Source organism: Dermacentor variabilis, chromosome 1 (genome assembly GCF_050947875.1).
Source record: "Dermacentor variabilis isolate Ectoservices chromosome 1, ASM5094787v1, whole genome shotgun sequence".
In the NCBI taxonomy this organism is placed as follows: domain Eukaryota; kingdom Metazoa; phylum Arthropoda; class Arachnida; order Ixodida; family Ixodidae; genus Dermacentor; species Dermacentor variabilis.
The window spans coordinates 259,302,026-259,329,298 of NC_134568.1; the positions used below are offsets into that span (position 1 = coordinate 259,302,026).

The 27,273-nt window shown below is 42.7% G+C and overlaps 1 protein-coding gene across 1 annotated transcript; it reads right to left on the reverse strand.

Moving 5' to 3' along the window:
- Nucleotides 1–1,755: 1,755 nt before the first annotated feature.
- Nucleotides 1,756–27,048, reverse strand: Cyt-c1 (Cytochrome c1). The gene is made up of 7 exons (XM_075673856.1): nucleotides 26,893–27,048; nucleotides 26,385–26,429; nucleotides 24,993–25,144; nucleotides 16,206–16,332; nucleotides 11,675–11,845; nucleotides 4,536–4,784; nucleotides 1,756–2,021 (listed from the first exon to the last, which is right to left on the reverse strand). Exons 1-7 carry the CDS (start codon nucleotides 26,962–26,964, stop codon nucleotides 1,911–1,913), a joined length of 927 nt encoding a protein of 308 aa, XP_075529971.1. The 5' UTR covers nucleotides 26,965–27,048; the 3' UTR covers nucleotides 1,756–1,910.
- Between the last annotated feature and the right edge of the window lie 225 nt (nucleotides 27,049–27,273).

A 27,273-nucleotide genomic window follows, 5' to 3' on the forward strand; every position in this document is an offset into this window, starting at 1 on the left:
TAGCAAGAGCAGCAGTCATTTTCCCTCATTTCAATGGCAGGAGGAAAGATAACATGGTACAAAATCTAGTTTTATGACAAAAATGACAACCATTCCACTCTGTGGAGATCGAATGGCAGCAAAAGCACTTTGCTTTTCGTTTGAGATCTTTGACTGTCGTCAGCTTTTATTGATTGAATGACTGTCGCCATGCACCGCGGTGAAGAAGCGCGAAGGCATTCTGGCGGCCGAGGAGTTCTACTCCATGATGCGAATGACGAATGTCGAGCAACATGGAATGGTCACCGGGAACGTCTAGGAATGTATGGGAGAGTACCTGTAGCGCACGGTCCCGAATAGTCAAGTCTCATACTTTTCCGATCCTCGTCAGGTCGTTCTAGAACCACAGACAGTCACACACTCACACTCTGCAACTAAATCTTAAAATGTTTATCCAGAAAGTCTCGTTGGAACTTGGCATCCACACCTTTGAAGTCATTCACTCGGTCCATCCGGTACCTCTTCCACCGTATTGCATTGAGAGTCTTGCATCGTTGCTTGTTCGCAGGGTGCCCGGGCTCGCGATTGTCGTTTTCGTTCAGCATCACAGGAACATTCTTCATCAGTGGTCATTGCACGCCGCCGCTGTTGACATTCTCGTTGCTGTTGCCTCCGGTGCTCCTTGTACGCATGTTGTTCATTTTTTTTTTTTCAAAAGCATCTGTCCTTACCTGTGTGCCTTGGACCTCTTTGGGTCCCATATGTGACAAGAATGGTTCAAGGGCGCGTTACAGGGTACCGAGCCCACAAGGGTATGTGCCATTGAGCTTGGACCCTTTCTGCACTATCACCAGGATTGGCCCACATGATTTTTTCTCTTCAAGGATGCCGAAAAAACTATGGAAGGTTAGTCATATACAGCTTTCACTGTAAAAGTATCTGCAATATCCTATAGTCCTTCATTTGGATGCTAATACAGTTGGCTTGCACTTCAAAAGATGTATACTTCAGTGAGTTACTCAGGAGCAACTCAGTGAGTTACTTGAGTTACTTCCAGTAGAGGCCGAGAGCACACCTCACATTTGTTGTGGGAGGAAATGTGTGAGTGAAGTGTGTGTGTGTCCAGTCCAGTAACCTATCCCATATGTGTGGTAGATGCAAGTTTGATTTGTCTAAGCCAACCACAGGCCGCTTATGTCTGCTCGCGTGGGAGCAAGTCCTTTGGAGCCTACACTGGCTGGCGATCAATCGTTGAGTGATCCTGTGTGCCAGCCACCCTTGCTTTCAACGAAACCGCCACCACCAGACAAGCAGGCACAGCCGCTGGTTGTGCCAAAGAGGACACAACTGGACAATCCACTACAACCACCCTCAAGCACCATAGGCACAGCATTGATGCTTCCTAACTGCAACTTAGCACCACCATCGTCACACTGGACATTGTCAGAAGGCTCTCCAGTAGAAGTGGAAGGCTGCAGACTCACCTACCGTGGCATTGAGGCGAAGTGCTAGAGAGCGTTTTCAGCCGAACTGGATTACCCACTGACTATGCAAAGTGATGCGTGTTGCGTTATTTTCGGTGTCACGAGCACGTAACACACCAAACTGGTAAATTGCATGTGGCAGTCTGCGATGTTGTGACTTAGTAACTAACTGCAGTGCTGGCTGAAAATGCCTTTCGTGCTTGTCAACATTACTTCACTCACAAGCACCACACTTGCTTCCAGTATGGCAATAAGAACGATGTAAGCAGAAAAGGACACAAGGTGCATAAGATGCTTGCATGTAGACAGGCCTGCATTTTATTCCTTCAACTGAAGGGAAAGCACATGCTACTGCCCAAAGGTCAGTCCTTTGCATCTGCTTTCCGTTTATCTACATCACAAATTGCAAAGGAAAAACAACAAGGCAGTGATTATCCCGTGCAGTACCTACTCATAGTTTTTAGGCTTATAGACTATCTTCCTCGACTTGATGATAGTCCACTTGAAGCGCTTGTAGTACCATGTTACAGCAGTGAGCACCGTGAGTATCATCATAACCTGGAAAAGTTAAAAGAGTGCAGTAAATGTCTCTGCCACACAAGAATCTAGGCATCATTTGACAACAGTACACTAAGAAAAAGAAAGAAATTAAAATGACAAATAAGTGCTCCAAAATGTCGAACAAAGTCACTTTTACCAAGAACAGAGCTTTCATAAATGAGAAAAGCAAACACAGACAATACTAGCACCACTACAGTGCAGACATGGTGCCAACTCTCAATGACATCTGTCTCATTCGTAACTGGCAAGCAGCAGTCAACAACTTAAAGATTAGAGGTGTGTGAATACCGAATAGTAGATTTCGAATCGAATCGAGAAAGAAAAGCCAGATATTGAATCGAATACTGATTATCAGAAAACTTGTCAAAGTTTGTAACGCTTACAAATTTTGAGGAAGAAAATGCAGTGCTGCACATCCTTGGGAGGCTCCTCTAATTACTTAACAAGAATATTGCTAGCTATCAGTAACTTAGGTACCTAGGAATCAAGATGTATAGTATGCTCCACTATTTCTTTTTTTTTTTTGAACTGGAACACTAAATCAGTATTCCAGCACAGATAGCTCAGTTTGAATACGAAGGTCTGAAAAATATTTTTTTGCGATAGAAATGTCTGCCAAATAGAATCAAGAGCTTTTCCCCTCTGAAGCTGAACAAATAGCAAAGTTGTCCAAAATACCAATGGGGTTTTCAGCTTATTAGTGAGCCATACTGTGCTTAATGGCAATCGCACGCACGTCAAATTCGTCTATGTGCTTGCATGTGGGCAGAAAGCTCTGAACTGTGCGAATCCGCATACGTGAACACTAAACACTCGTACACGATAGGATAAGCGTGCCTTCAGGGGGCTAATCGACCCGATCTTTGCACCTGCTTCCGTGCTTTCCATATGCACTGTTTTTGTTGTTCCCGCTGTCTTTGTAGCGTTAAAGGGCCCCTAACCACGCCCCATAGCAAATTTTGGATATATGCTGGAAGTCGTTACGTGCCCTCTAAAGAGTGGCAACATAGATACTCTCTCTACTCGCCCCGTCTAGCCACCAGAAGCGAAATCCCTTCACTGCATTCTCACACACCGTTGCCGGAGGATCACGTGTCATTAACCTCGATGGGCCCAGCCCTTTTTTTTTTATTTTCTCCCCTCTCGCGTTTTTGCTGAGCGGTGCACTTGCGCTGACGGTCTCGCGCGTGAGTTGTTGCATTTATGTGCAGTTTGTTTCAGTTAATGGCAACGACTCTAATTGTCTTTCAGTCACCTCAGGAGTGCCCCAGGAAAGTGTCCTGGGGCCATTGCTATTTCAGCTGTATATTAATGATATTGTTACCATCATTACACCAGGAACACAAATTCGATTGTTTGCAGATGACTGTGTGTCATTTCGTCAAATTACGTGCACAGAAGATCAAAACGACCTTAATGCAAGTCTAGACAATGTGCTTGAATGGTGCAGTGAACTTTCTATGACTGTTAACACAGAAAAAACTGTTTTTATTCAGATAACCCATAAAAAGAATCCGTTAAACCATACTTATCAACTAGGCTCATCAACACTAAAACAGGTTCATAGTTACAAGTATTTAGGCGTAATGATAACTAACGACCTTACCTGGAACTTGCATATAGAAACATGCTCGTCTGCATTTCGTAAGCTATGTTTTCTAAAGCATAAGCTTAGAAAATGCCCCCTCAAATATTAAACACCTACATCAGACCGAAACTAGAATATGCATCTATAGTGTGGGACCCTTTTACTAAAGAAAACATTAACGAACTTGAAAGAACTCAAAGAAAGGCTGTCAGGTTTATTTATTCAAAATTTAAAATGATGGATTCTCCTAATGATCTTAACAATAATAATAATAATAACAATATTGAAAACCTTGAAGATCTAAGAAGTAAATCTCGTCTTTACTTCCTTCAGTTGCTACTGAATCATGAACTCGCAATAGACTCCTCCTTATACTTATCTCCTCTATCCACCCGACACCACGACACACAGTCACTAACGCCATATTTTGCGAAAACGAACTGCTATAAATTTTCTTTTTCTGTATGCACAGTGCTAATATCTACTTTAAATTGCAATATCTCCAAGCAGTAGCTGCGAAAGTATAAGGTTATATTTAAGAAAATTAAAAAAAAGATTAGTTGAAATGTTTTCCTTTTTTTTTTGCATACGGTAGATCCAATAATTGTACACAATGACTACATATCGTCATTTTGCAATCGACAAAAAGCTAAACAAGCTACAGCACGATGCTTTTTCTGAAAATTTAGTGCATAAATAAGTTCCCACAAAGATGACTACATTTTGCCATTGTGCATCACATAACCCAAAAAATATAGCAACTACACAAAAAGTAGTGTCATGTTTGAAATCTGCATATAACACTCTATAATTAGCTGAATTTTGAAACCTCTAGCACAGATAATAAAAGAAAAGTTGTTTCGAGGAGCATCTCCCCTTAACGCAGTTCTAACCTTATATGGACAAATTGCAATGACACTCACCTTGATGAACATGCGCTTCCGATCATCAAACTCAGGTTCGGTACAGTACTTGAGGAAGGTGGTCACATCCTTGGCCATCTGTGATGCAGTGGCGGGCGTACCATCTGAGTACTCAATGGCCTCATTGTACAGGGCCTGTGCCATGCCTATCGCTCCTCCTGGGAAGTATGGGTTGTAGTACTGGCCCTCTTGCATCTTGACACCGGCTGGTGGATCGCAGTAGCCAGTCAGCAGATAAAAGATGTAGTCCTACGAAAACGTTAATGCAAGTACTTCAGCATGATGGATAAGCATTGATGCAGAAACATGGGCAGCTAGGCCAATAAGAATGCACTGACATTCCAAAGAGGATGCAGCACAAAAATGTATTAAACAATAAAAAGTATTACAGCAACTTCAACCAAAGAATGGCACAACACCATTTTTTCAGGGGAAAAAAAATTCGCCGTATTAGCAAATTATGTCTCCATAGCATGTACTAAATTTTTATATGTTAAACTTTGATATAACAAACTTCAATATAACGAAATTCTCTATATAACAAAGCATTTAACTTGTCATAACCTCTTGTCCACAGAACACCATGTATTTAGAACCTGAATATAATGAAATGTGTTTGTATGTGATTTCAATATAACAACATTTCGCTTCCACTGCAAAGGAATGCCAAGACAATAAATGGAAACTGACGCAGATGGTCAAATGATCAAATTACAAGCTGCTGCTTGCAAAAGCACTTCTTAAATCCTGCCCAGCGCAACGAGAGCAACCGCTAAAGTGAGTCGTATCATGTTCCGTATAAAGTCCAAGTGCGATAAGATCCTATGAAGCCCCGCGCACTTCGTGCTTTAGGTGCGAGTGAAAGTGTGCGAGGGTGAGGGAAGAAAGATGGTGGCTTCACAAGTGCCACCTTCCCGTGCGAGCAAAGGGAAAGAGGGGGAGGAGAGCATGCTCGCAATAATGTGACGAATTGTGCGCGCACACGAGGGGCGGGGGGTAAGGGGTAAGTTGGCACGCATCTCGGTTGTGGCTGCGCATGGCTGTAAAGTGCGGCTGAGTGCATAACAGCTGCGCACCCTGCTTTAGAGGTAATCTGCCGTGTGTGCAAAGAGTTGGCATGCCGAGATGGCGTGGCATCATGTAAGCTGTCTTCCTGCACGTCTAGTATTGAAGGTACCGTAATCTTGAGTTTCGGTGACTAGTTGGAGCGAGAGGCGGACAAGGCGGACGAAGCATTCACTCCCCACTGTCGGCTCTTTTCATGATAGCGTCGTCCCAGTGCAGGGGACGTCATCAGCCACGGGGGTGGACTGCATGCTGAAGCGTGGCTGGTTTCTCTTATTCGTACTGCCGATGTGAAGATATTGTCAACGTGGCATGAAAATGTGTCATTAATAAAGGGAAAATGAGACATCCACCCAAATGTAGCTAATTGCTACAAAAGAAACCCATATGGGTTCCTCGAAAGAAAGGCCTTGCAGTTTTTGTTTCTTTTTTCAACTGTGAGGCCTTTCTTTCGAGGAACCCGTATGGGTTTTCTTTGTAGCAATTAGATACGTTTGGGTGGATGTCTTATTTTTCCTTCATTAATCACTTCTCTCCACCTTGCAGGCTTCTACAGAACTACTATTACGTCAAAATGTGTCATTCATCGCCGACTCCCAAATTCATCAAAATGAATTGTTTTCTCATACAAATTTGTTTTTTGTTTTTCGATTGCCCAATAAATCAGAAAATTCTGTTGCCCCATTACGTGAAAGAAAAATTGATCGGCGACTGTACTTACTTGCATAAAAGATCGAATTTAAATACAATGGAATTTCGATATAACACAGCAAATTGCCAATTTTACCTACTTCGTTATATTGAGGTTTAACTTGATATGCTGTACCTTGTTCCAATTTAAGTGTGCACACAGTACGATTACTTGTGAATACAGATTTGCTACATTCAACTTATATTAACTCGACCTTGACAGAAATACTGTAATCGATCAATTTCGTCTACTGGGTTAAAGAGGCAGAACATAACACCCAATCACATCGCCACTTCATTTGACAATATTTGTCCTACACTAACACACTCCTTCAATTTGAAGTGCACCATATAAGTTCAAAGTAGAAAACCCATGTAGAAATGCCCATTGGAGCTCCTAAACAATGTAGGAATCTCACATGCACCTGAATTTTTTGACAAGAAAAATATAGCAAGCCTCTGATTCTGGTAAGAAGAAACAGTTGAAACCAGTATTCACAGACTGGAAATTCATTTGTGCTTATGTCCATCGTCATCGCTCGCAGACAGCACTTTATAGCTATACACCACAGTATGTCATCCTATGTACAGTCCATTGTGTGCTTAATGTTCTGCAGCTATCGAAAGACTTCGCAACAATTGCAAATGCGAGGGTGGCCCATACTTTGATTAACCACTTCACTATTTCACTAGACTTGGAGATTAACAAAGAAGCTTGAGAACAAGTTAAAGACCGCGCAAAGAGCAATGGAACGAAGATTGCTAGGCATAACGTTAAGAGACAGAGAGCGGTTTGGATCAGAGAGCAAACGGGTATAGACGATATGTTAATTGACATCAAGAGGAAAAAATGGAGCTGGGCAGGTCATGTAATGTGCTGGTTAGATAACCGTTGGACCATTAGGGTTACAGAATGGGTACCAAGAGAAGGAAAACGCAATCGAGGACGACAAAAGACTAGGTGGAGCGATGAAATTAGGAAATTCGCGGGTGCTAGTTGGAATCGGTTGGCGCAGGACGGGGTAATTGGAGATCGCAGGGAGAGGCCTTCGTCCTGCAGTGGACATAAAACAGGCTGATGATGATTATATTTCATCTACTGACGTTTGCAATTTTTGGGAATGCTGAAAACACCCGATGTGATTTTGTTGCCACTAGCTTAGCATGTAAAATGCTCTTGCGAATGAACTCGTATAATCCAACTGAATGCAACGCGTCGTAGTTGCTATCTTAAGCAAGAACTTGTTCTGTCACCATCTTGCGATGACAATGGCAATGACGCTGGCTTTAATGGCAGGCTGTTGTGAAGGTCACAAAAGTGGTTTCATATTCAATTGCACTGTTGAGAAAAATTTGATAATTTTCTTAGAAAAAAAGAGAAAAAAATCTGTAAGCATCAGAAACTAACAAATACAGTAATTAATCATCATGCACTATCATTCTCGCTTGAAGATGTTCCTATGATGGGCTGAAGATAGGCATTTTCGATGGTATCTTTTTTTTCACTGGTAGATACTTCTGTGTTGGATGCATTCACTGTCCCCTAGCGCTACCAAGGCAGCCACTGCATCCATGGGGTCAAATTTGGCGCCATAATTTAGTTCAGGTATATTCGTGCCAACCAGTGAAGTTTAAGTTAACCAGTGAAAGCAAATTTCAGGATGGAAGTAACTGAAGTTTTGGCCCATAGTAACTCACAGGTGCCAGCCAGAATATTCAATTGGGATCAAATTAGCTGAAAAATATAATTAGCTGGAGTCAAATTGTCAAACGTCTACTGTATTTCAAATGCAAGCACAGGATTTTGTTGGATAATTATATCCACCAGCGGTGCAGCTACACTACAAAGCCTCATGAATATGGCACATCATCCACTTCTCCATTTATTATTGCATGTTAAAAACAACCTTTTAACAATGCAACCATACTACAGTTAAAACAGGGTCATTTGTAAGTGAACTTGCCATTCTAGGACAATGTGACATACTGCTTATGATTTCACTACTTTGAAAGCAATTTCTGGTGCCAAATATGGCACAACGAAATGGCACCACTAGCTAGCATTTCTTATCTATCCACATTTGAAGCTGTGCTGTACTTGGTGCACACATTGAAATGATCACATTAAAAGCTGACAATTAACTGTTGCGCTCTTCCTTCCCCAAACAGCAACCTCTGGTCCTTCTGCTAATAAAGGACTTCATTGTTATTATTGCACTCTTCAAAAATTGAGGCTTTGTACTATAATTATGGGATTAACAGCTATCTACTGATAAAAAAAAAAAAAGCAGAAAACGGGATGGGGTGGTTATGAGCCATCCCTTGGTAACAACAACCTTTTCGGTTAAGGGTGTGCAAATATTTGAAAATTTGGAATACCAGTTTAATATGCATTTTTTATATTCGCATTACAGAAGTCATTCAACGGCATGCAGTTCGCATCATTTTAAACATATATAGGATAACCAAATCACCTTCTGCTCTCATGCTCCAAAATAAAATTTTTGGTACTATTGTGATGAAAGGTGGCGAGGTTAAAATTATTGTATTCAATTTGCGGGGAGCGAATGCTTCATCTGCCTCTCGCTCCAACTAGTCACCGAAACTCGAGATTACGCAACCTCCAATACTAAACGCGCGGGAAGAAAGCTTACATGATATCTCGCCGTCTCGGCATGCCCACCCTTTGCATACGCGGCAGACTACCTCTGAAGCAGGGTGCGCGGTTGCTATGCACTCAGCCACACTTACAGCCATGCGCAGCCATGGCCGAGACGTGTGCCCAAAATCGCTGCTACGCACGACAACTGCCTCCTCCCCCCACCCCCCCCCCATCTCCCTGCGGCGTGCTTGATCGCGTTACCGTAAGCTTGCTCCCCTCCCCCTCTTTACCTTTGCTGGTGCAGGAAGGCGGCACTCACGCAGCCACCATCTTTCTTGTCTCACCCTCGCACATTTAACTTGCACCTAAAGCACACAGTGCGCGGTGGTGATAGACTCTTATCGCACTAGGACTTTATAAGGAACATGATGCGGCTCCATCCACTTCGGTGGTTGCTCTTAACGCACATCGTGTGATTTGAGAGGTACATTTGTAAGCAGTCACTTGTAATTCAATCATTTGACCATCTGCCTGCGTGGAAGTTTCCATTTATTGTCTCGACATTCCTCTGCAGCAGAAGTGAAATTTTTTTATATTGAGATCGCATGCAAACACACTTCGTTATGTCATTATATTAAGGTTATTCTAAATACATGGTGTTCTATGGACAAGAAGTTATGAAAAGTTAAATACTTCATTATATCGAGGTTTAACTGTACATGCTTTACACCAGTAAATAAAGTATTCCACTAATAAATGCAGCATTTCAATGACAGTGAGTCAGTAGGATGTCTCACACTGAAAACAAACAACAGAAGGGGGCTTGCTGCAGATGTCATGCTGTAAGAGTCCTGCATGCACGCAAGGGCAAAAGAAGATTTGTGTTCCTGCAGTTCTTTCCTAAGTAGTGGTCATAGTGAACAGTTTACCACCACTTTGTTTTGGTTTGATGCCCAGCACAACTTTTTCCTTTCTCATTTGTCATTACTATTGCAGTACTAAGTGATAATGCACTGAGAAACAAGCGGTGTAGGGCCAAATTTTTCTGAGCTATCAGGCCTTTGATGCTGTAGTATAATACAGATACATAGGATGACAATACCAGACTTATCTTACAAACTATTCAATTTTCTGAATTAACAAGGGTCAAAAAAACACTTACTGCAATGGCTTACTAGTCTACAGTCAATGTCTGATTTTTCGGACTCCCTAGGGACTGTGAAAACATCTGAAAAAATTGGGCAGTCCAAAAAAAGTGAATGCATGCTTTTTGATGCCCCCATGGGCTCAAATTGCCACAGACACATCCGAAATGGCTCTGAAGGTCTGCCAGTACACTTATCAAGTGTACTTGTGCCCGTACTGCGACAGGAGATGGCAGGTGCATGTAAAACCAACTTTTGGGAACCGGAATCATGCAACGTTTGACCCTTATGTTTCCCACGCTTCAATGCCATCAGCAAGGATGGCAAAGGCAGAGTCGGCGCCATTGCTGATTGCAGCGAATCCTTTCAATGAAAGACACAGCACCAAACTGCATCAAGCTTGGTAGCGAACATCGAAGCAGCTAGCCCTAGCATTGCCGTGGTGGCTACCGCTGCCAGTGGATCAGCATGCGAGAGTGCTGGTTGGAGGCTGTGAGATATAATGAAAATGGTGTGGTAGTCGCTTCAATTAATGCCGTTTCACATCCGCAGTCATGGCAAAAAATCCAGAAAAATGGAAGGCGAAGGGTTTTAGTGTCCGAAATTTTGGACATTTTATATAATGTCTCATGAAGGCATCAATACTATCAGGCAGGTCCGAAAAATCTGTCGACTGTAGTTTTACTGGTAGGCAACATAATTGGGATGTTGAACCACGTTACAGTAATGAAACTGGCTAATAATTGCTTCAGAATATCAGTATTCGATATTCAAATTTAAGTATTCGATTCGTATTCTAAAATTTTTATTTTCACACAGCCCTACTTTCAATGCAAGTTGTCCACAAACTAACAAATTGCATGGAACACACAGCTATGTAAATTCAGCAGCTAAGACAATAACAGTGTTTGACAGCCCATTCAGGTGGCAATTAATTCCATTATACTTAGTTTCACCACACTTTTTGCATTTCGAGCATACAGCAGCAGAGTGGATTAAGAATTTTAAATTCTTCAGTGAGTTTTGTCAAGATTACAGAATGTGGACTCCATGCAGGAACAGGAACGTCACATGTGAGAACAACTATATTATGTTGTGCATGTTTGGAAAAGCACCCATCCATCTACATTCTAGCTCATTTTACTAAAACACTTCACACATATATTACTGATACTTGCCGCACAGGCTCAATCAGACATGTTTCAAGATATGTGCAACACATTATAAACATAAGTATTTTCATCAGTGCTTTTCCTTATGGCGGACTATTGGCGTGCACAATTGTGCACACAGCGCCTGAAGGAGATAAAGCAATTGTGAAAGCTGTAGTATATTTCACAGGGAAAAAAGGAAGATAAACATTGGTGACAACCTATGTGTTTATCTAGACCTCCTAAACTTCTTTTATCATTATTTAGATTTTCTTTTCAAGAATACTCAGCCCCAATATGTTCTTTTTATTTCAATCTGTGCTTTTGTTACCAGGTCTAACTTTCATACATTGTCATAATTTTCATAAGCTTATTCATACTTCGATCATCAATTTATGCACAAAAACAAAAAATTAAAAATAATTTGAGAAGTGAAGAGGTCACAAAGCATAAGAAAAGTATATGTGAAAAGAAGCCAGGTTGTACCTCGCCACCGTGCCGAGCATTGGTGATGAAACTGAGGTCTGGTGGAAGGGCACCATTGTTGGCAGCGCGAGCAGCTTCATCGTTTGGATATGGATTTGGAAAATAATCCGACAGCTTTCCAGGCCGCTCGAACATGTTGCCTTGATCGTCAGGACCATCCACGATTTGCACCTTAAGAAAATGAGGTTAATGTGTTAGAAATTTCACAATGACATCTGCAAACGGTAAAATAAAAAGACCTCTCAGAGCGAAAATGAAAGCGTTCAGAAAATATTAATTGCTCTTATGCACTGTGCGCTAGCACTATAACTCATGCAGTACTGCGATTCAAGTAAGTAAATGAGGAAATGCAGAGATCTATACTGTCCATATTGTATATGAACCAATCCCTCCCTTAAATACTATATTAGACATCTGTCACAAGTGACAAAAAGTTGGCTTCATTCTTTTCCTCCTCTACTGCAGTCTCCTGTAAGTGCCAATCAAGCAGGCATTTGCAACACAAAAATTACAAGCAGTAGCATCTGAAGCTATCACGACTTTTGATACAATTTCGTAAAGACAAACAGGCCATGAATTGCATTAAAGCAGATGCTTACATGTGTATTAAAGTTGATGCAATATCCTTGTACATTGAAGTTGAAATAAATTCAAGTTGGTGCCACAAAAATAAATGCTGGATAACAACATTTTATCTTTGCTGTAACACCCAAGACTTCCGCTGCCATCAATAGTGCCTGCATGGAGTGCCATGTCTTGGTGCTTTCACAGAACTACAAGCACTACCTCCAAAGTGAGAAAATTAATTAATTTATTTATTTATTCAGTTACCTCACAGGCTCCCGAAGGAGTATCGCGTGAGGGGAGGATACAGGGAATTAGCAAAAAAGAAACGAGTACAAAGAAATTATACATTGTTAGCGAGTAAACATGAAAGAACAAATATCTAACAATATAAATAACGTGATAAATGAAAGAAAATGACTGTGTGAAGTATCAAAAAAGGAGTATCAAGAAATTACACAAATGGTAGCTGGTGAAGATGAAAGAACAAGTCTCTAACAATGTTAATGCAATACAACACAAACATTCAAACAAAACAAACAAATAAAAAAAACTATACAACTTCATTAAAGGTATTTACTTAGGTGCGCAGTATGGTTTAGTTGTGAATAATTATGGAAATAATATGCATAAGCGCGCTTTGAAGGATACAGGGTCAAGAATGTAAACTATGTCGTTTGATAGGTTATTCCAATGCTGAATGGCCCGTGGTAACGCGGAAGAATTGAAAGCATTGGTTCAGCCAAAGATATGCTGGAAGCTGAGATGATTATGCATACGCCAAGATGTACGGAATGGACGAGCAAGCGGCAGGGTGGACGGGCGCGTGCTATGAGCAATGCAGCAGGCATGTGATAAAAGAGGCAATAGAAAAACAAAAATTTTGCTGCCCAGAACAAAGCTATTCTTACAATGAAGAAGAGCATGCATCAGTGCATTGACATATGTACTTGTTTATCTTTTTCGGGGGACTGCTTTTCACCGTCTAACAATGTTATTGCTCAGCGGCGTGGGACATGCCCGCATGCATCAGAAGTTTCTCGAACGTTATCGATGTTTCTACCCGTTGTCTGTTGTCACCGAAGCTTGTGTAATCTGACTGCATGCATGATGCGAATTGTGTAGAATTTTGTGGAAGACACGTGGGCACCAGTGATTACTCTAGAACCTTCGGTGACTTATGTATAAAAGCAGACACGCTTGACCGGCAGATCAGGTTTTCGATGATCACCGACTGTGTTCGCCACTATCGCCGTTCTTTGAGTGTAGCCTGTTTTTGAGGGCACAGGTTCGCCCAATAAAACACTAGTTTTGTAATTCACAGTTTTGCTACTTTCCTCACCGTCACTACTACATGACAATATGACTAATTAGTTAGTCACAACCATATAAACCCAATACACAATGACAAGGAAAGCATAGGGGCAATTACATGCATTGTGACGAAGAAGATCGGCAGGCTAAAAAGCCCCGTTGCCATCGCGTGGCTCGTACCCAGTTCGTTCGCTGGCTGCGCCCTACCTGCTGTTGCCGTGTTGGTCGCTGCTTCTCTACGACCTGACTCTACGACCCTTTACAGTATATATAAGTGAGATGTAGAAATTAAACATTAAAATGAAAGTGGGTGAAAAAACTAGTCGCAGGTAGCAACTGAACCTACATCTTCGCATTATACGTGTATTGCTCTTACCAATTGAGCTACCGTGGCACCATTTTCCTGTCCACTTTCTTGGGTATTTATGCATGTGTACAACATTTAACCCTGCGCTAACACTCACGCCTAGGCAAAAGATGTAGAATATCCTTACTATCGCACGGTATCATACATGAATTTGGGAGAGGGGAAAAAGGCCAATAAACCCTCGTATGCTACCTGAAAGCATCAAAGCTACCGGTGATGAGTTGCTTTTCCGTTCACTTTCATTTTCATTCATTTATAATTTCTACATTTCACTTACATAAACAATCAGCCCTATGCTTTCCTTGTTGTCATTGTCTGTTGGCTTTATGTTGTGACGAAAACCGGGCCCTTCAGTTCCCTTTCTTCTCAATCATTTAGTAAGCCATTCAAATATAAGACAATCATTAAAATTAAATTATGGGGTCTTACGTGCCAAAATCACTTTCTGATTATGAGGCACGCCGTAGTGGAGGACTCCGGAAATTTCGACCACCTGGGGTTCTTTAACGTGCACCTAAATCTAAGCACACGGGTGTTTTCGCATTTCGCCCCCATCGAAATGCGGCCGCCGTGGCCGGGATTCAATCCCGCGACCTCGTGCTCAGCAGCCCAACACCATAGCCACTGAGCAACCACGGCGGGTTAAGACAATCATCACACCAAGAGCAACACTACAGAACTTCCATAAACATAGGGTCCTTAGTTTCCAGGTTTTATGCTATCTAAAATTAGAGGTGGGGTGGGTGTAAAAATTGGGTGTAAGTAAAACCTCGTTATTTCAACTTTTGTTAATTTGGACTCGTCCTTTGGTCCTGGCAACCGGCTGGTGCATGCATTATTTAATGCAATCAAAATTTCGTTAATTCGGATGTATTTGGCAGCACATCGGTTAATTCAGACAACTCTCTCTGCTCGGTGAGCATAGAGCTCCACAAATGTGCGATGCAAATGAGCAAAAACGATGCTAGCGCCCAACCGAGACAAAGTGGCAGAGTCCAGATCGCCATAGTCATCAGTGAAAATTGTATGTGAATGACAGCAACACCAGAACGTTTCGTGCCTATTTGGGCCTTTAAAGCCTTTATTCTTACATTTATTGTCGCACATAACATTGTGTGCCTTCATAACTGCATAGTCATCATCCATGATCGAACTGATAACGACCGCGGTTTCATCTGCAGCGGTTATGGCAATTGCAATACGTACGTGCAATAAAGTAATTAGTTATGAAGTGCTAGAAATATCACACATGCCGTTTTTTTTTCTTGCGCGAGTGTTAAACCAAAAGAAGCATATATCACATATGAATAATGATAATACAATATATTTTGACCACTTGCTCACAATGTGGGGCAGCGTTCATTATTTTTGTAACACCTGCATTTATTCTTGCCCTTTATGAAACGGATAGCTTAGGCGAGAAATTGGGTCTCACCAGATTTTTATAAAACTTGTTTGGGTACAAAAACCAGGAACTATTGGTTTTTACTCGAAATGAATGACCTTACATAAACGTGGCACTTGCACAATTTCTAGATGTTGCGCAAAACTGCCACCTTCTTTAAGCACAAAGGCCTGTGGAAAATACCATCCATTTGCATGATTAGTTACTATTTTATAAATGCGAAGAAAGAAAATGCGGAATTTACAAGGGAAACTTAGCATAAAAGAGACCCTAAACTTTCAAAGCATACTTCATCTCAAACGTGTTATAGTGAGAGGGGTTTACAAGAAGCTGCAGTTCTTTTACACTGCAGTCAAAAGAATCACTGCATTCTAATGAATAAATGGGCACCGTCTATCATTTTCCTGTAACACATATTCACAGAATGCAAGACTAAGCCGGTGGGAATAAAATGGATATTTGTTGAGTATCTCTCATCACTTCTGCAGCTAGAATCTGCTTAATAATAATGCAATGGTGGAAAGAATTGGAAACACTGTGTTGCCTTATCAATGGAGGAGTAGTTCAATAAAGTAAGATTTGAAAACACTGGCCCTGTCAACTTCTTTTCACATTAGTAGCAGAATTTTCATAGGTAGGCAAAACATGTCTGTGTAACAAGAAATGCAACGAAGCACAATAATGATTGTGCTCCGCAAACTTTGATGAATAAAGCAATAGCTGATCAAAGTTCAGGAGCTGTCTGTCAAAGCACCCGTGCTGAATCTATCCTGGAAGTCACGATTAAAGCACCTAGAATATCCTCTAAAATGGCCTCCCCTCCAAGTGAGCCAAAGAAAAAAAGCAAGCAAGAAGCAAACAGAAACAACAGTGGTACTCACTGATTCAGCTTCTGCCTTGGCTTCAGCCTCAGTATGTGACACTCCAACCAAGTTGCGATACGCAACGTAACGCATACTGTGACATGCTGCACAGACCTGCTTGTATACCTCGTAACCCCTCCGAATGCTGAAAAAATGAAACATATATTAATAACCAACTTTGTAATTATGCAAAACACGCTTAAAAATCCACAAGGTAGTATGTTAACTAGATTGTTTTTTATAAAGCATCACACTTTGCTGCAGAATAAAAACCAAGTGCAGTGTGCCACAATATCAAACATGTACAGTGAAATAATTGAAGAATTGTGGTGAAGCTGATGCATATGCATGTTGCAGAAGGTAGTAATTCGCCCTGTATTAGCCAGAGGAATCGGACACCAGGCAACACAACATACAGCTGAAATAAAACTGTACTGATACAGCGACACTTGCCTGCAGTGGCCAAACAGGCAGCTGTAGACTGCATGTCCCACGCATGGCAGTGACAGCTGGGTTCGAGATCTCTCAGCCAGAAGTGCAAAGAGCACCCATGTGGATGTGTAATGGCTTTATTGTGCAGGTCCTGGCAAGCAGCTGCACTGGCTTAGCACTCTCATACCAGTGTCACGCAGGCACCCACGAACTACTTTAAGATAAGGGAGCACGAGACTATCTAAAGGGAGCTCGACCTCAAGGAAGTTGTGGTCATGTCACACGGCTAATAACAATTTTTAAGTGTTTGGTTTCTGCACAAGTACGAGAATGTAACTTCTAATTATGCTCATAGCTATTATAATTAATGCTCCTTCCATAAAAAAATAACATGATATATTTGACGTGAAAAACATACACCTCGTTAAAAATCAAAGTAACACAGCACTGCTAGCCACCCTGTTGTCCTCTGCGTTTTCCTTTGCAGCGCGACGAGTAGGTTCTGCGTTCTGCTACTTGAACTGCTACAAACTATACTAAAGATGCAGCATTTCGTTCAAGGTGACCTTGTGAGCTTTCCTTTTATTTTACATACTGTGCTGGTGTCAGTCATGAGTGACAACACCAACCACTGCATGACTAACACGACAAAGGCTAAGTTTACATGAACCCAACGCGAGCGGGTCCAGTCAGAAGTCGGGCTGACTGGGCTCGACGCTGCCTGGACCCGACGTGACTGCGTTTACACGAACTCGCTACTGATGGGTCTGGACGAAGATTGCGCACAGCGTCGAGTCAAGACATCAACATGTTTGAACTGGGCTTCCGGTTTCCGCTGCCGTCTGCAACAGCTCTATTTCATGGGTCTTATCACTACGATGAGCTTGAACTGCACAGTGCTTGTCTTTGCCATGTCCTGATACACTTCCTGATGCCACCGTATAAGTCGTGACGTCACGGTGATACCGTGCAAGTCTCGGCACTCGCGGCCCCGACGTGTCCATGTTTACATGCACGCTGCAAACAGGTTGGGCTGGGTTAACCTACTCCATGAAGTTGGGCTCACTGAGCCCGACTCAACACTTGGTCTACCCAACCGGCTAGTGTTTACACGAACTCAACCAGCATATTCCAGCCCAACAAGCCGACATGACCTGTTTCTGTCGGGTTTATGTAAACGCCCTGAAAGCAGCCTAGGTCATGAGTATTGTGCAGCAGCCTGCATAACTGCTGCTGAATTGCGCTTGAAATTTTATTCAATTCAATAGAAATGTTCTGCACACATGCAACATTAATTTTAAAGGGCCCCTCAAGGTCTGGCCATCTTGAGCTGACAAGCGACGCGCATACAATGTGTGCTAATGACAGTGTCTGCTAAGTATTACATTGTTATGTGCTGCAGAAAGAGCTGAAATTTCAAACCCAAAGACAGTTTGCCCTTCTCCTCGCAAGCACCGTGCTCCTAGCTGGAGAGTTGACGTATATCGCACAAGTGCGCCTACGTTCATCGCACTGCTGTGACATTGCTCGTAGTGACATGTGACTTCGAGAATTATGCAAGGCAATGTACTGAATGTCTGCATGTTCTTGTTTTACTTCGCATCGCAGCAAGAGAAGTGTACTTCCATTTGTCTGCCTGTTCCCACGTTGCGCAGTTGCGCACGCAGACAACGAAGTACATCATTTTCTACCGTGTTCCAATGTGCAATCATGCTCGATGAACCACTTTTGTATGCCTCAGTATTCGCGTAACACTGACTTATACTGCTAGTCAGGTGTTCTCATGCACAGCGCTTAAAATTGTGTGCTGTGTGAAATTAGAAAAACGCAACAATGCACACGTGATGCCATCAGGGAGAAAAAAAAAAAAAAAATGGGGGCTTGTGACGTATGTCTCACACGATCCTTGAGCTCCGGTATGGGAGAACGCAGAGAAGGAATTTCGCTTGCAGTGGCTAGACGGGGCAAGTGGAGAGAGCATCTCTCTTGACAATGGCCCTCGCCTCCTGAAATCATGGGTTTGCAGCGCTGAAATATTTCTGTCTCGGCTATTAATGAACCATTTTGAAAAATTCTTGCAGCAGAACGCTCCCTAGAGGGCACGTAACAACTTCCACTGTTTAACCGAAACTTGCAATGTAGCCTGGTGAGGGGCCCTCCAATGCAAATAGTCACTAAATTCCCAGTTTTACCAGAACCAGTTTGGGCACGAGAGTACTCCCTTCAGTTGCCGAGGGAGATACAACAATCTCCCTTGACCAAAAGCTCCATTACCTCCCTTAGCGGAAAGGCGACCGTGTGACACCGAGATAATCTCCCTCGAGACAAAGGGGACGGAGTTAAAAGGAGTTTGTGGGTGCCCGTGTGACAAGAGTATCGCTTTATCTGCTTTAGTTACTGCGTGTGGATTGTGACAATAACAAAACAGTGGAGTATGGTGGAAGTTACGAGGCATGCTGTGGCACTGAAGTCTGTGCATGATACTAAGCACAGAATGCCCTGACATGGAGGGGACACATGGCACAGTGCAGGGACAAACACAATCACTTGCGTGGCTGCCATACTCCTGATCGTGAGAGGGCAGCTGTAGGTTCCAGTAAATATCTACAGTATTGATAAGAGCACGAAAGTATACCGAGCTGGACAGACCATAACATTTTCTGGTGACGATTTAAAAATTTTTACTCATAAGACATGCCAAAGCAACACTGTGGCTATGAAAGTTGCCTTGGTGAAGTGCTTGGGATTAATTTTGACCACAGGGGTTTCCTTTTACATTCAACCAATGCTCAGCACACAAGTGTCCTTGCATTTCTAGCCTCATGAGAATACGGCTGACAATGCTGGTAATGGAACTCACAATCTCTTTCTACTCAACAGCAGAATGTCGCAGCCCATTAGGTTACCACAAGTACCTACTTAAAGGGGTACTGACATGATGTCTTCGGCTATTCATTTTTTTTTTCTCGTTAAATGAAGGTCCTAGATCTCTAAATCCTACAAAAAATAGCGGCAAGCTTCAGAGTGCTGCAAATAATTTAATAAATCAGCTTTTCTACAGCCACTTTCGATTTCGTTCCCCAAAAGGATACTGTGTTGCAACGTCATACAAAGTATGGTGATCACCTGGTAGCTATCAATGCGACGTTTCGACACTTGCTCGGCTGCCTCATATGTTGCTATTCATTGTGAGGACCGATGTAGCAGCCTAATGGGCAACCAAGCGTGCCGGAGAGAGTTTCAAAATGTGACAAAGCCACATACTGCGTCATGATGTCACAATACAATAGAACCAAACCAATGTTGAATTCCAATGGCGGAGTCAGAGCAGCCGACGGACTCCGCGAGTGAGCCCTCGACTCTGGTGCAGAGCAACGCCTCCAGATCCGTGAGTGGAACACAACCTGCGCCGCCGGAGCAAGGCGGAAGCGGAAATTCTATCACAGAGTTACCCAGGATACCTTGCGTGTTGTCATTTCCTTCCGATGTTTGCTCCCAGCACTGTCGCACCGGTCACTTGCCTCGTCAGCGCCGTTCACCTGTTTTTTTTTTTAAAGTGCGGAATGGATATCTCGCCAAGCGTGCAGCAGCTTTTGCTTCCTCGCGAGTCGTGACCAGTGGCGCCTCCCAGCAGACAAACATGGTAAAGGAAATACGTCACGCAGAGTTCCGGTCCACTCCGCCGATTTTGGCGGAGCATCTTTTTCTGCTCCACGGAGTGACTCCCGCTCTGAATCCCCTTCGACTCTCTCATTGGAACACCTTACTCCCACCCTCACTCTGCCATTGGAACAAACTTGCTCCGACTCTGCCATTGGAATTCAACACAAAATTGGCCATAGAAAAGCTATTTTTTCTAGGGTTTAGAGGTGCTTGACTTTCACTCAAAGCAAAAAGGAGGATTACAAAACATCGTGTCAGTACCCCTTAAAGTTTAATAAAACAGTTAAAATTGGATAATGAATGAATAAAAAAATAAATAAAATCAAAGGCAGATAGGGTGTTTCAATGCGTGAATTAAAGAAAAAGGTAAGAGGCAGAACAAGCATGCCGTAGAAGTATACTACTGACATCTTCCGGCAACTTCTAATTGCCCAACACACACATGGGCCTTAATCCACACATGGAGTGCTACCACAGGATGAGTAATGTCATAGCAGCATGCCAGCAAATAAATGCCTGAAATTTAGTATGTTTTTACATATGAACAACACTACATGTCACCAAATACTTCTAACAAGTGAAAACATTAAGAGAAACCAGACAAAAAAAAAATGCACTATAGGAAGGTGGCATTCTACATCACTAGGGGTTCTCATGGCACCCATCACATTTGAAGTGCGCCACACTCTCAGTGCACACATGACAGGGATGGCAATGGCTAGTGAACAGCAATCATGTGCTTCAATGTAGCTATTTTTCCAGCTGCCTGCCACACGCCATGTATCCCAGTGCTTATTATTGTGACCTTAATAGCGCAGAGAAGCGCTGGTGCCTTCAAAAGGCTTGCATATGCAGCTACATTGCCACCAATGTGATGTGCAACGTGAGGCTACTGCAGTGTGTGTACTTCACGGAAATCAAGGATTATCCCGTGCTTGCCATGATTTTCATGGCCCAAATGTAATAAATGAGTACGAAGTAATGGAAGTGCATACAGCCAGTGGATGGGCGCTAGAACGATGTACTAGAAATCTTGCCGATTACCTGAAGTCGTTATTAAGCGTACATTAGTAAAGCGGACTGAATAATTATATTTTGAGGCATGCATGAGTGAAAGGCAAATTACATGCAACACTTTTCTTGCAACGACAACACTGGCTACAGAGTTTATTGCAGTTTGCTTGGCAATATGTATGGCTTGTGGCTGGCTGTGTGTCAAGAAAAAATTTAACCCATTTGGAGACACCTAATCATGCTTTTTTTTTTTTTTGTGCTACAAACAAAGTGTATCCTTGTCATTTCTGTGAGTGAAAAAGGCAATGAGCATGAAAAGCACAGCTTCATAGGCTACGGCCACAACAAAAAGCATAGAATGACAAAAGGTAGCGGAAGCTTTTTTCCCCATATTTTGAGCTTGCCAGAAACTTCTTCACACAACAATCTCTTCAGTCCTTTTAAATTGGCTCATAACAACATCTCGAATCATTGAAAGATTTGGCTCGAAACATCTCGCCAATTGAAAGTGCATTTTTGTTGCAGGCCTTAGTACGATTGTTGCAACACCGCCTTGTGGACCACATGCAGCAAAACATCATCATCATCGTCATCATCATAAGCCTGGTTACGCCCACTGCAGGGCAAAGGCCTCTCCCATACTTCTCTAACTACCCCGGTCATGTACTAATTGTTGCCATGTTGTCCCTGCAAACTTCATAATCTCATCCGCCCACCTAACTTTCGGCCGCCCTCTGCTACGCTTCCCTTCCCTTGGAATCTAGTCCGGAACCCTTAATGACCATCGGTTATCTTTCCTCCTCCTTATATGTCCTGCCCATGCCCCCCTCCCCCCCCCATTTCTTTTTCTTGATTTCAACTAAGATGTCACTAACTCTCGTATGTTCCCTCACCCAATCTGCTCTTTTCTTATCCCTTAATGTTACACCCATCATTCTTCTTTCCATACCTTGTTGCGTCGTCCTCAATTTAAGTAGAAACCTTTTTGTAAGCCTCCAGGTTTCTGCCCCGTACGTGAGTACTGGCAAGACACAGCTGTTATACACTTTTCTCTTGAGGGATAATGGCAACCTAATGTTCATGATCTGAGAATGCCTGCCAAACGCACCCTAGCCCATTCTTATTCTTCTGATTATTTCAGTCTCATGATCCGGATCTGCGGTCACTACCTGTCCTAAGTAGATGTATTCCCTTACCACTTCCAGTGCCTCGCTACCTACCGTAAACTGCTGTTCTCATCCGAGACTGTTAAACATTACTTTAGTTTTCTGCAGATTAATTTTTTCGACCCGCCCTTCTGCTTTGCATCTCCAGGTCAGTGAGCATTGGTCCCCTGAGTTATTAAGCAAGGCAATATCATCAGCGAATCGCAAGTTACTAAGGTATTCGCCATTAACTTTTATCCCCAATTCTTCCCAATCCAGGTCTCTGAATACCTCCTGTAAACACACTGTGAATAGCATTGGAGAGATTGTATCTCCCTGCCTGACGCCTTTCTTTATTGGGATTTTGTTACTTTCTTTATGGAGGACTACGGTGGCTGTGTAACCGCTATAGATATCTTTCAGTATTATCACATACGGCTCGTCTACACCCTGATTCCGTAATGCCTCCATGACTGCTGAGGTTTCGACTGAATCAAAGGCTTTCTCGTAATCAATGAAAGCTATATATAAGGGTTGGTTATATTCCGCACGTCACCTGATTGATAGTGTGAATATGGTCTATTGTTGAGTAGCCTTTACGGAATCCTGCCTGGTCCTTTGGTTGACAGAAGTCTAAGGTGTTCCTGATTCTATTTGCGATTACCTTAGTAAATACTTTGTAGGCAATGGACAGTAAGCTGATCGGTCTATAATTTTTCAAGTCTTATGGGTTCCCTTTCTTATGGATTAGGATTATGTTAGCGTTCTTCCAAGATTCCGATATGCTCGAAGTCATGAGGCATTGCGTTTACAGGGTGGCCAGTTTTTCTAGAACAATCTGCGCGCCATCCTTCAACAAATCTGCTGTTACCTGATCCTCCCCAGCTGCCTTCCCCCTTTGCATAGCTCCCAAGACTTTCTTTACTTCTTCCAGCATTACTTGTGGGATTTCAAATTCCTCTTGACTATTCTCTCTTCCATTATCGTTGTGGGTGCCACTGGTACTGTATAAATCTCTATAGAACTCCTCAGCCACTTGAACTATCTCATCCACATTAGTAATGATATTGCTGGCTTTGTCTCTTAACGCATACATCTGATTCTTGCCTATTCCTAGTTTCTTCACTGCTTTTAGGCTTCCTCCATTCCTGAGAGCATGTTCAATTCTATCCATACTATACTTCCTTATGTCAGCTGTCTTACGCTTGTTAACTTGGAGAGTTCTGCCAGTTCTATTCTAGCTGTAGGGTAAGAGGCTTTCATACATTGGCGTTTCTTGATCAGATTTTTCGTCTCCTGCGATAGCTTACTGGCATCATGTCTAAAGGAGTTACCCCCGACTTCTATTGCACGCTTCTTAATGATGCCCATAAGATTGTTGTCCATATCTTCACCACTAAGGTCCTCTTCCTGAGTTAAGGCCGAATACCTGTTCTGTAGCTTGATCTGGAATTCCTCTATTTTCCCTCTTAATGCTAACTCATTGATCGGCTTCTTATGTACCAGTTTCTTCCGTTTCCTCCTCAAGTCTAGGCTAATTCGAGTTCTTACCATCCTATGGTCACTCCAGCGCACCTTGCCGAGCACGTCCACATCATGTATGATGCCAGGGTTGGCACTGAGTATAAAGTTTATTTCATTTCTAGTCTCCCCATTCAGGCTCATCCACATCCCCTTTCGGCTATCCCACTTGGGGAAGAAGGTATTCATTATCCGCATATTATTTTGTTCTGCAAACTCCACTAATAACTCTCCCCTGCTATGCCTATGCCATATTCTCCAGCCTATGCCATATTCTCCCACTAACTTGTCTCCAGCCTGCTTTTTGCCTACTGTGGCATTGAAGTCGCCCATAAAGGGTACAACCGGTGCAAAACACAAGGGCACAACCGGCACATAGCAATGATGTTTGTGCTACCTCTATGACTCTCCTATAACACCATGAAAGTCAGTACAAAATAACGCAACCTTTGGTTCTAAGACCATCAAATATACTTTTCAGCAACTCTGTTTGCATGCAAAGGGTCCAGAAAGAATGAGGAAGTACATGGTCTTCTCAAAACTTCAAACAGCTAGAGATAAAGCTACAGGCTTTATCAGGTTTGTATGCTCCCCAATTTGGTCAATTATTACATTTTGAACAGCGGAGTGGTGAGAATAGTAAGTAACTAGAAAAACACAGCCTACAAGCATGAGTACACAATTCACATTATAACAAGTTTTTTCACAATTTGTAGCACTGCAATTTTGTAGTGATGCCTTCCACATGATTCTACGCCGCTCTTACTTTGCACCTGTCACAGCTGACTGATCATATTGATAACGCAGATAATGAGGGCATTGCTCTGGCCACTGACAAAGCACAAAAAGCGCTAAAAGGAATAGCACTGGAAAAGCCATTGCTACAAAAGCATGGCCCAGCATGCATTTAATGATGCAGAAGATAGACAAACCAGCCCAATTGCCAACACATCAATGGAGACATTTAGACCACCACCATAAAGCAGCCAGTATTTATGTGGAGTATTTTTTGTTTCATTTAGGCACTAACCTAGCATGGTCCAAGGAGCTGATCACTGTCTCTTTGTGAGGCCATGCCAGCTTGGGCGGATGTAACACAAGGTCGGATGCTTTCACCGATTCATTGAGGGCATAAATGACACCTGCCACACCAGCTCCAACCACGCCCACAGTGCTGAAAAACTGAAACCAACCACAGAAATTCTCACTGATCATAAGTGTATTCACACAGCTACCTCATCAATGTGTCAGACCATTACACTGCAAGGCTAAGAACATAAAATGGGCACCAAAAGCAAGAGGTCATTAGGTACAACTCGTCTCAAGAGTTTGCAACTCACTGTGCCCATAATTGAATATAGAGGGCCACTTTTGCAATTATCTCGGCTTTCCATACAAGTGGTAAGGTCAGTAAGGGACTGTTTTCGTCACACTCAATAACTTTGGAGTACCATGTGTGCAAGAGGTTAACAAGTGCCAATGACAACCCTGATGATGCATGGAACTCTGATGAAGTCTGCAATCCTTTGAAACAACACGTACAAGTGGCTCAAATGTAACAGACAACCTGTTGGAGCATAGCAGCTTCAACAGCTTGTTGAGTCTCTCAATTTGAAGTAAATGCCCAAACTTGCAGACAGTATCAAGAACCTTAAACAGGGTTATTGCAAGAGCAGGGGTCTAGGCTGTAAAATAAGGTTATAAAGTTATACACTGTGCTGGTATCAACACCACAATTCACTGCAGCAGCTAAAACCAAAAGGCCAAAGGAAAGAAATCACAGCTTTAATGCTTTAAATGAATGAACACGGCACACAACAAAACAAGCCTTACACAGAACACTAAAGCCATTGCAGAGTTCACAACTCCACTGTGAATACAAGTGGGCCCAAAATAGCCAATTCGTAATACATTAGAAAAGTGGAACATTTTCTGCCTATCTGTTAGGGCATGCCTCAAAGGTACAACTCAAGTAGCTCATTGTGTTAATCTAAAGTGAACGAACGTAACGGAATGTCGGTTAATATTAATTTCTGGGGTTTTACGTGCCAAAACCGCGATTTGATTATGGGGCACGCCGTAGTCGGGGCTCCAGATTAATTTTGACCACCTGGGGTTCTTCAACGTGCACCCAATGCACGGTACACGGGCGTGTTTGCATTTCACCCCTATCGAAATGCGGCCACCGCGGCCGAGATTTGATGGCGCCAAATGTCGGTTACATCTTGTTTTACAAAAATGCATGGGTGCCACAATAACAAACGATGATGGTAATAAATTATGATGATTTCTCAAAATGGATGTAGATTCTTGTGGCAAGTCACACAGAAGTTCAAGACGCTAATTAAAAATATAAAAATTTGGGGAGGACAGAGTAATCGCACAAAATTCGAGCGACAAGGTCAAGCTGGTTTCGACTTACGACTTTCTTGCCCCTGCTCAATGGCGTGTAGGTCGATGCATGGGCCTAAAAGGCAAGAGTACTGTGTTAAATATATCATACGTTTTATTAATATATCATACGTGCAGATTGCTTAATTGTGCATGGATCTCGCTGCCAACTTGTAGGACACATCAATGAATAAAAGAATAGAAATACGAGAAATGAAACATACACAGGACACAGGTCATTGATGAGTTCTGTTCACCGTTATGTGCAGAATACCTACAGACATTAAGAAAATATTGGAAATCCGGGCTACAACATTTCGCAGAAGAAACGGGCGATTTTTTTTTCAGCTGTTTAGACGCACACACAAACACACACATAAAACCCTGATCTCACCGGCAAGCAGCATGATCAGCCGGTATCAGGGTTAAACAACGTGTACTTGCACGAGCACGGCGCACCTGCCGTGAAAACTTCTACTACCGCGTACCAGGGGCTACAAGAAAGTTACACAGGGAAACATGATTTCTGCATACTTTACCTTACTGATCAGTGATCCAGACTGTAGCCGCAGGAAACTCGCGCTGCCAAACCTCCCTACGACTGCAGCCATTCTGATGAGGGACAGCAGAGGACGTTCACGCAGCAGACGAGATCAGACGAGACAACGGTGAGACCGGAAACCATAGTCTCCCGGAAACGTAGTGAGATAGTGGATGTTGCAACTGCACTATGGTGGCTCCATAACTGCACCATAGACACCATAACTGCACGCCAGAAGAATAGACAGGTGTCTCCACACGCTCCACACCACGATGTTATAATATTCTTACACCGTGCTCAACACCCCCCATACACCCTCAACACACTCTATAGAGTTACTGTATATTCTACCTAAGTTACTATATACTACCTTTGGTTG

What these genes read in the sequence shown, in the direction of transcription:
- Cyt-c1 (XM_075673856.1), bottom strand. Translation starts at nt 26,964, where the DNA reads ATGGCTGCAGTCGTAGGGAGGTTTGGCAGCGCGAGTTTCCTGCGGCTA. An exon ending in CTGGATCACTGATCAGTAAG is followed by an intron (nt 26,430 to 26,892) that starts GTAAAGTATGCA and finishes CTTGCCTTTTAG; the next exon opens with GCCCATGCATCGACCTACAC. An exon ending in TGAGCAGGGGCAAGAAAGTC is followed by an intron (nt 25,145 to 26,384) that starts GTAAGTCGAAAC and finishes GGTTGGTTTCAG; the next exon opens with TTTTTCAGCACTGTGGGCGT.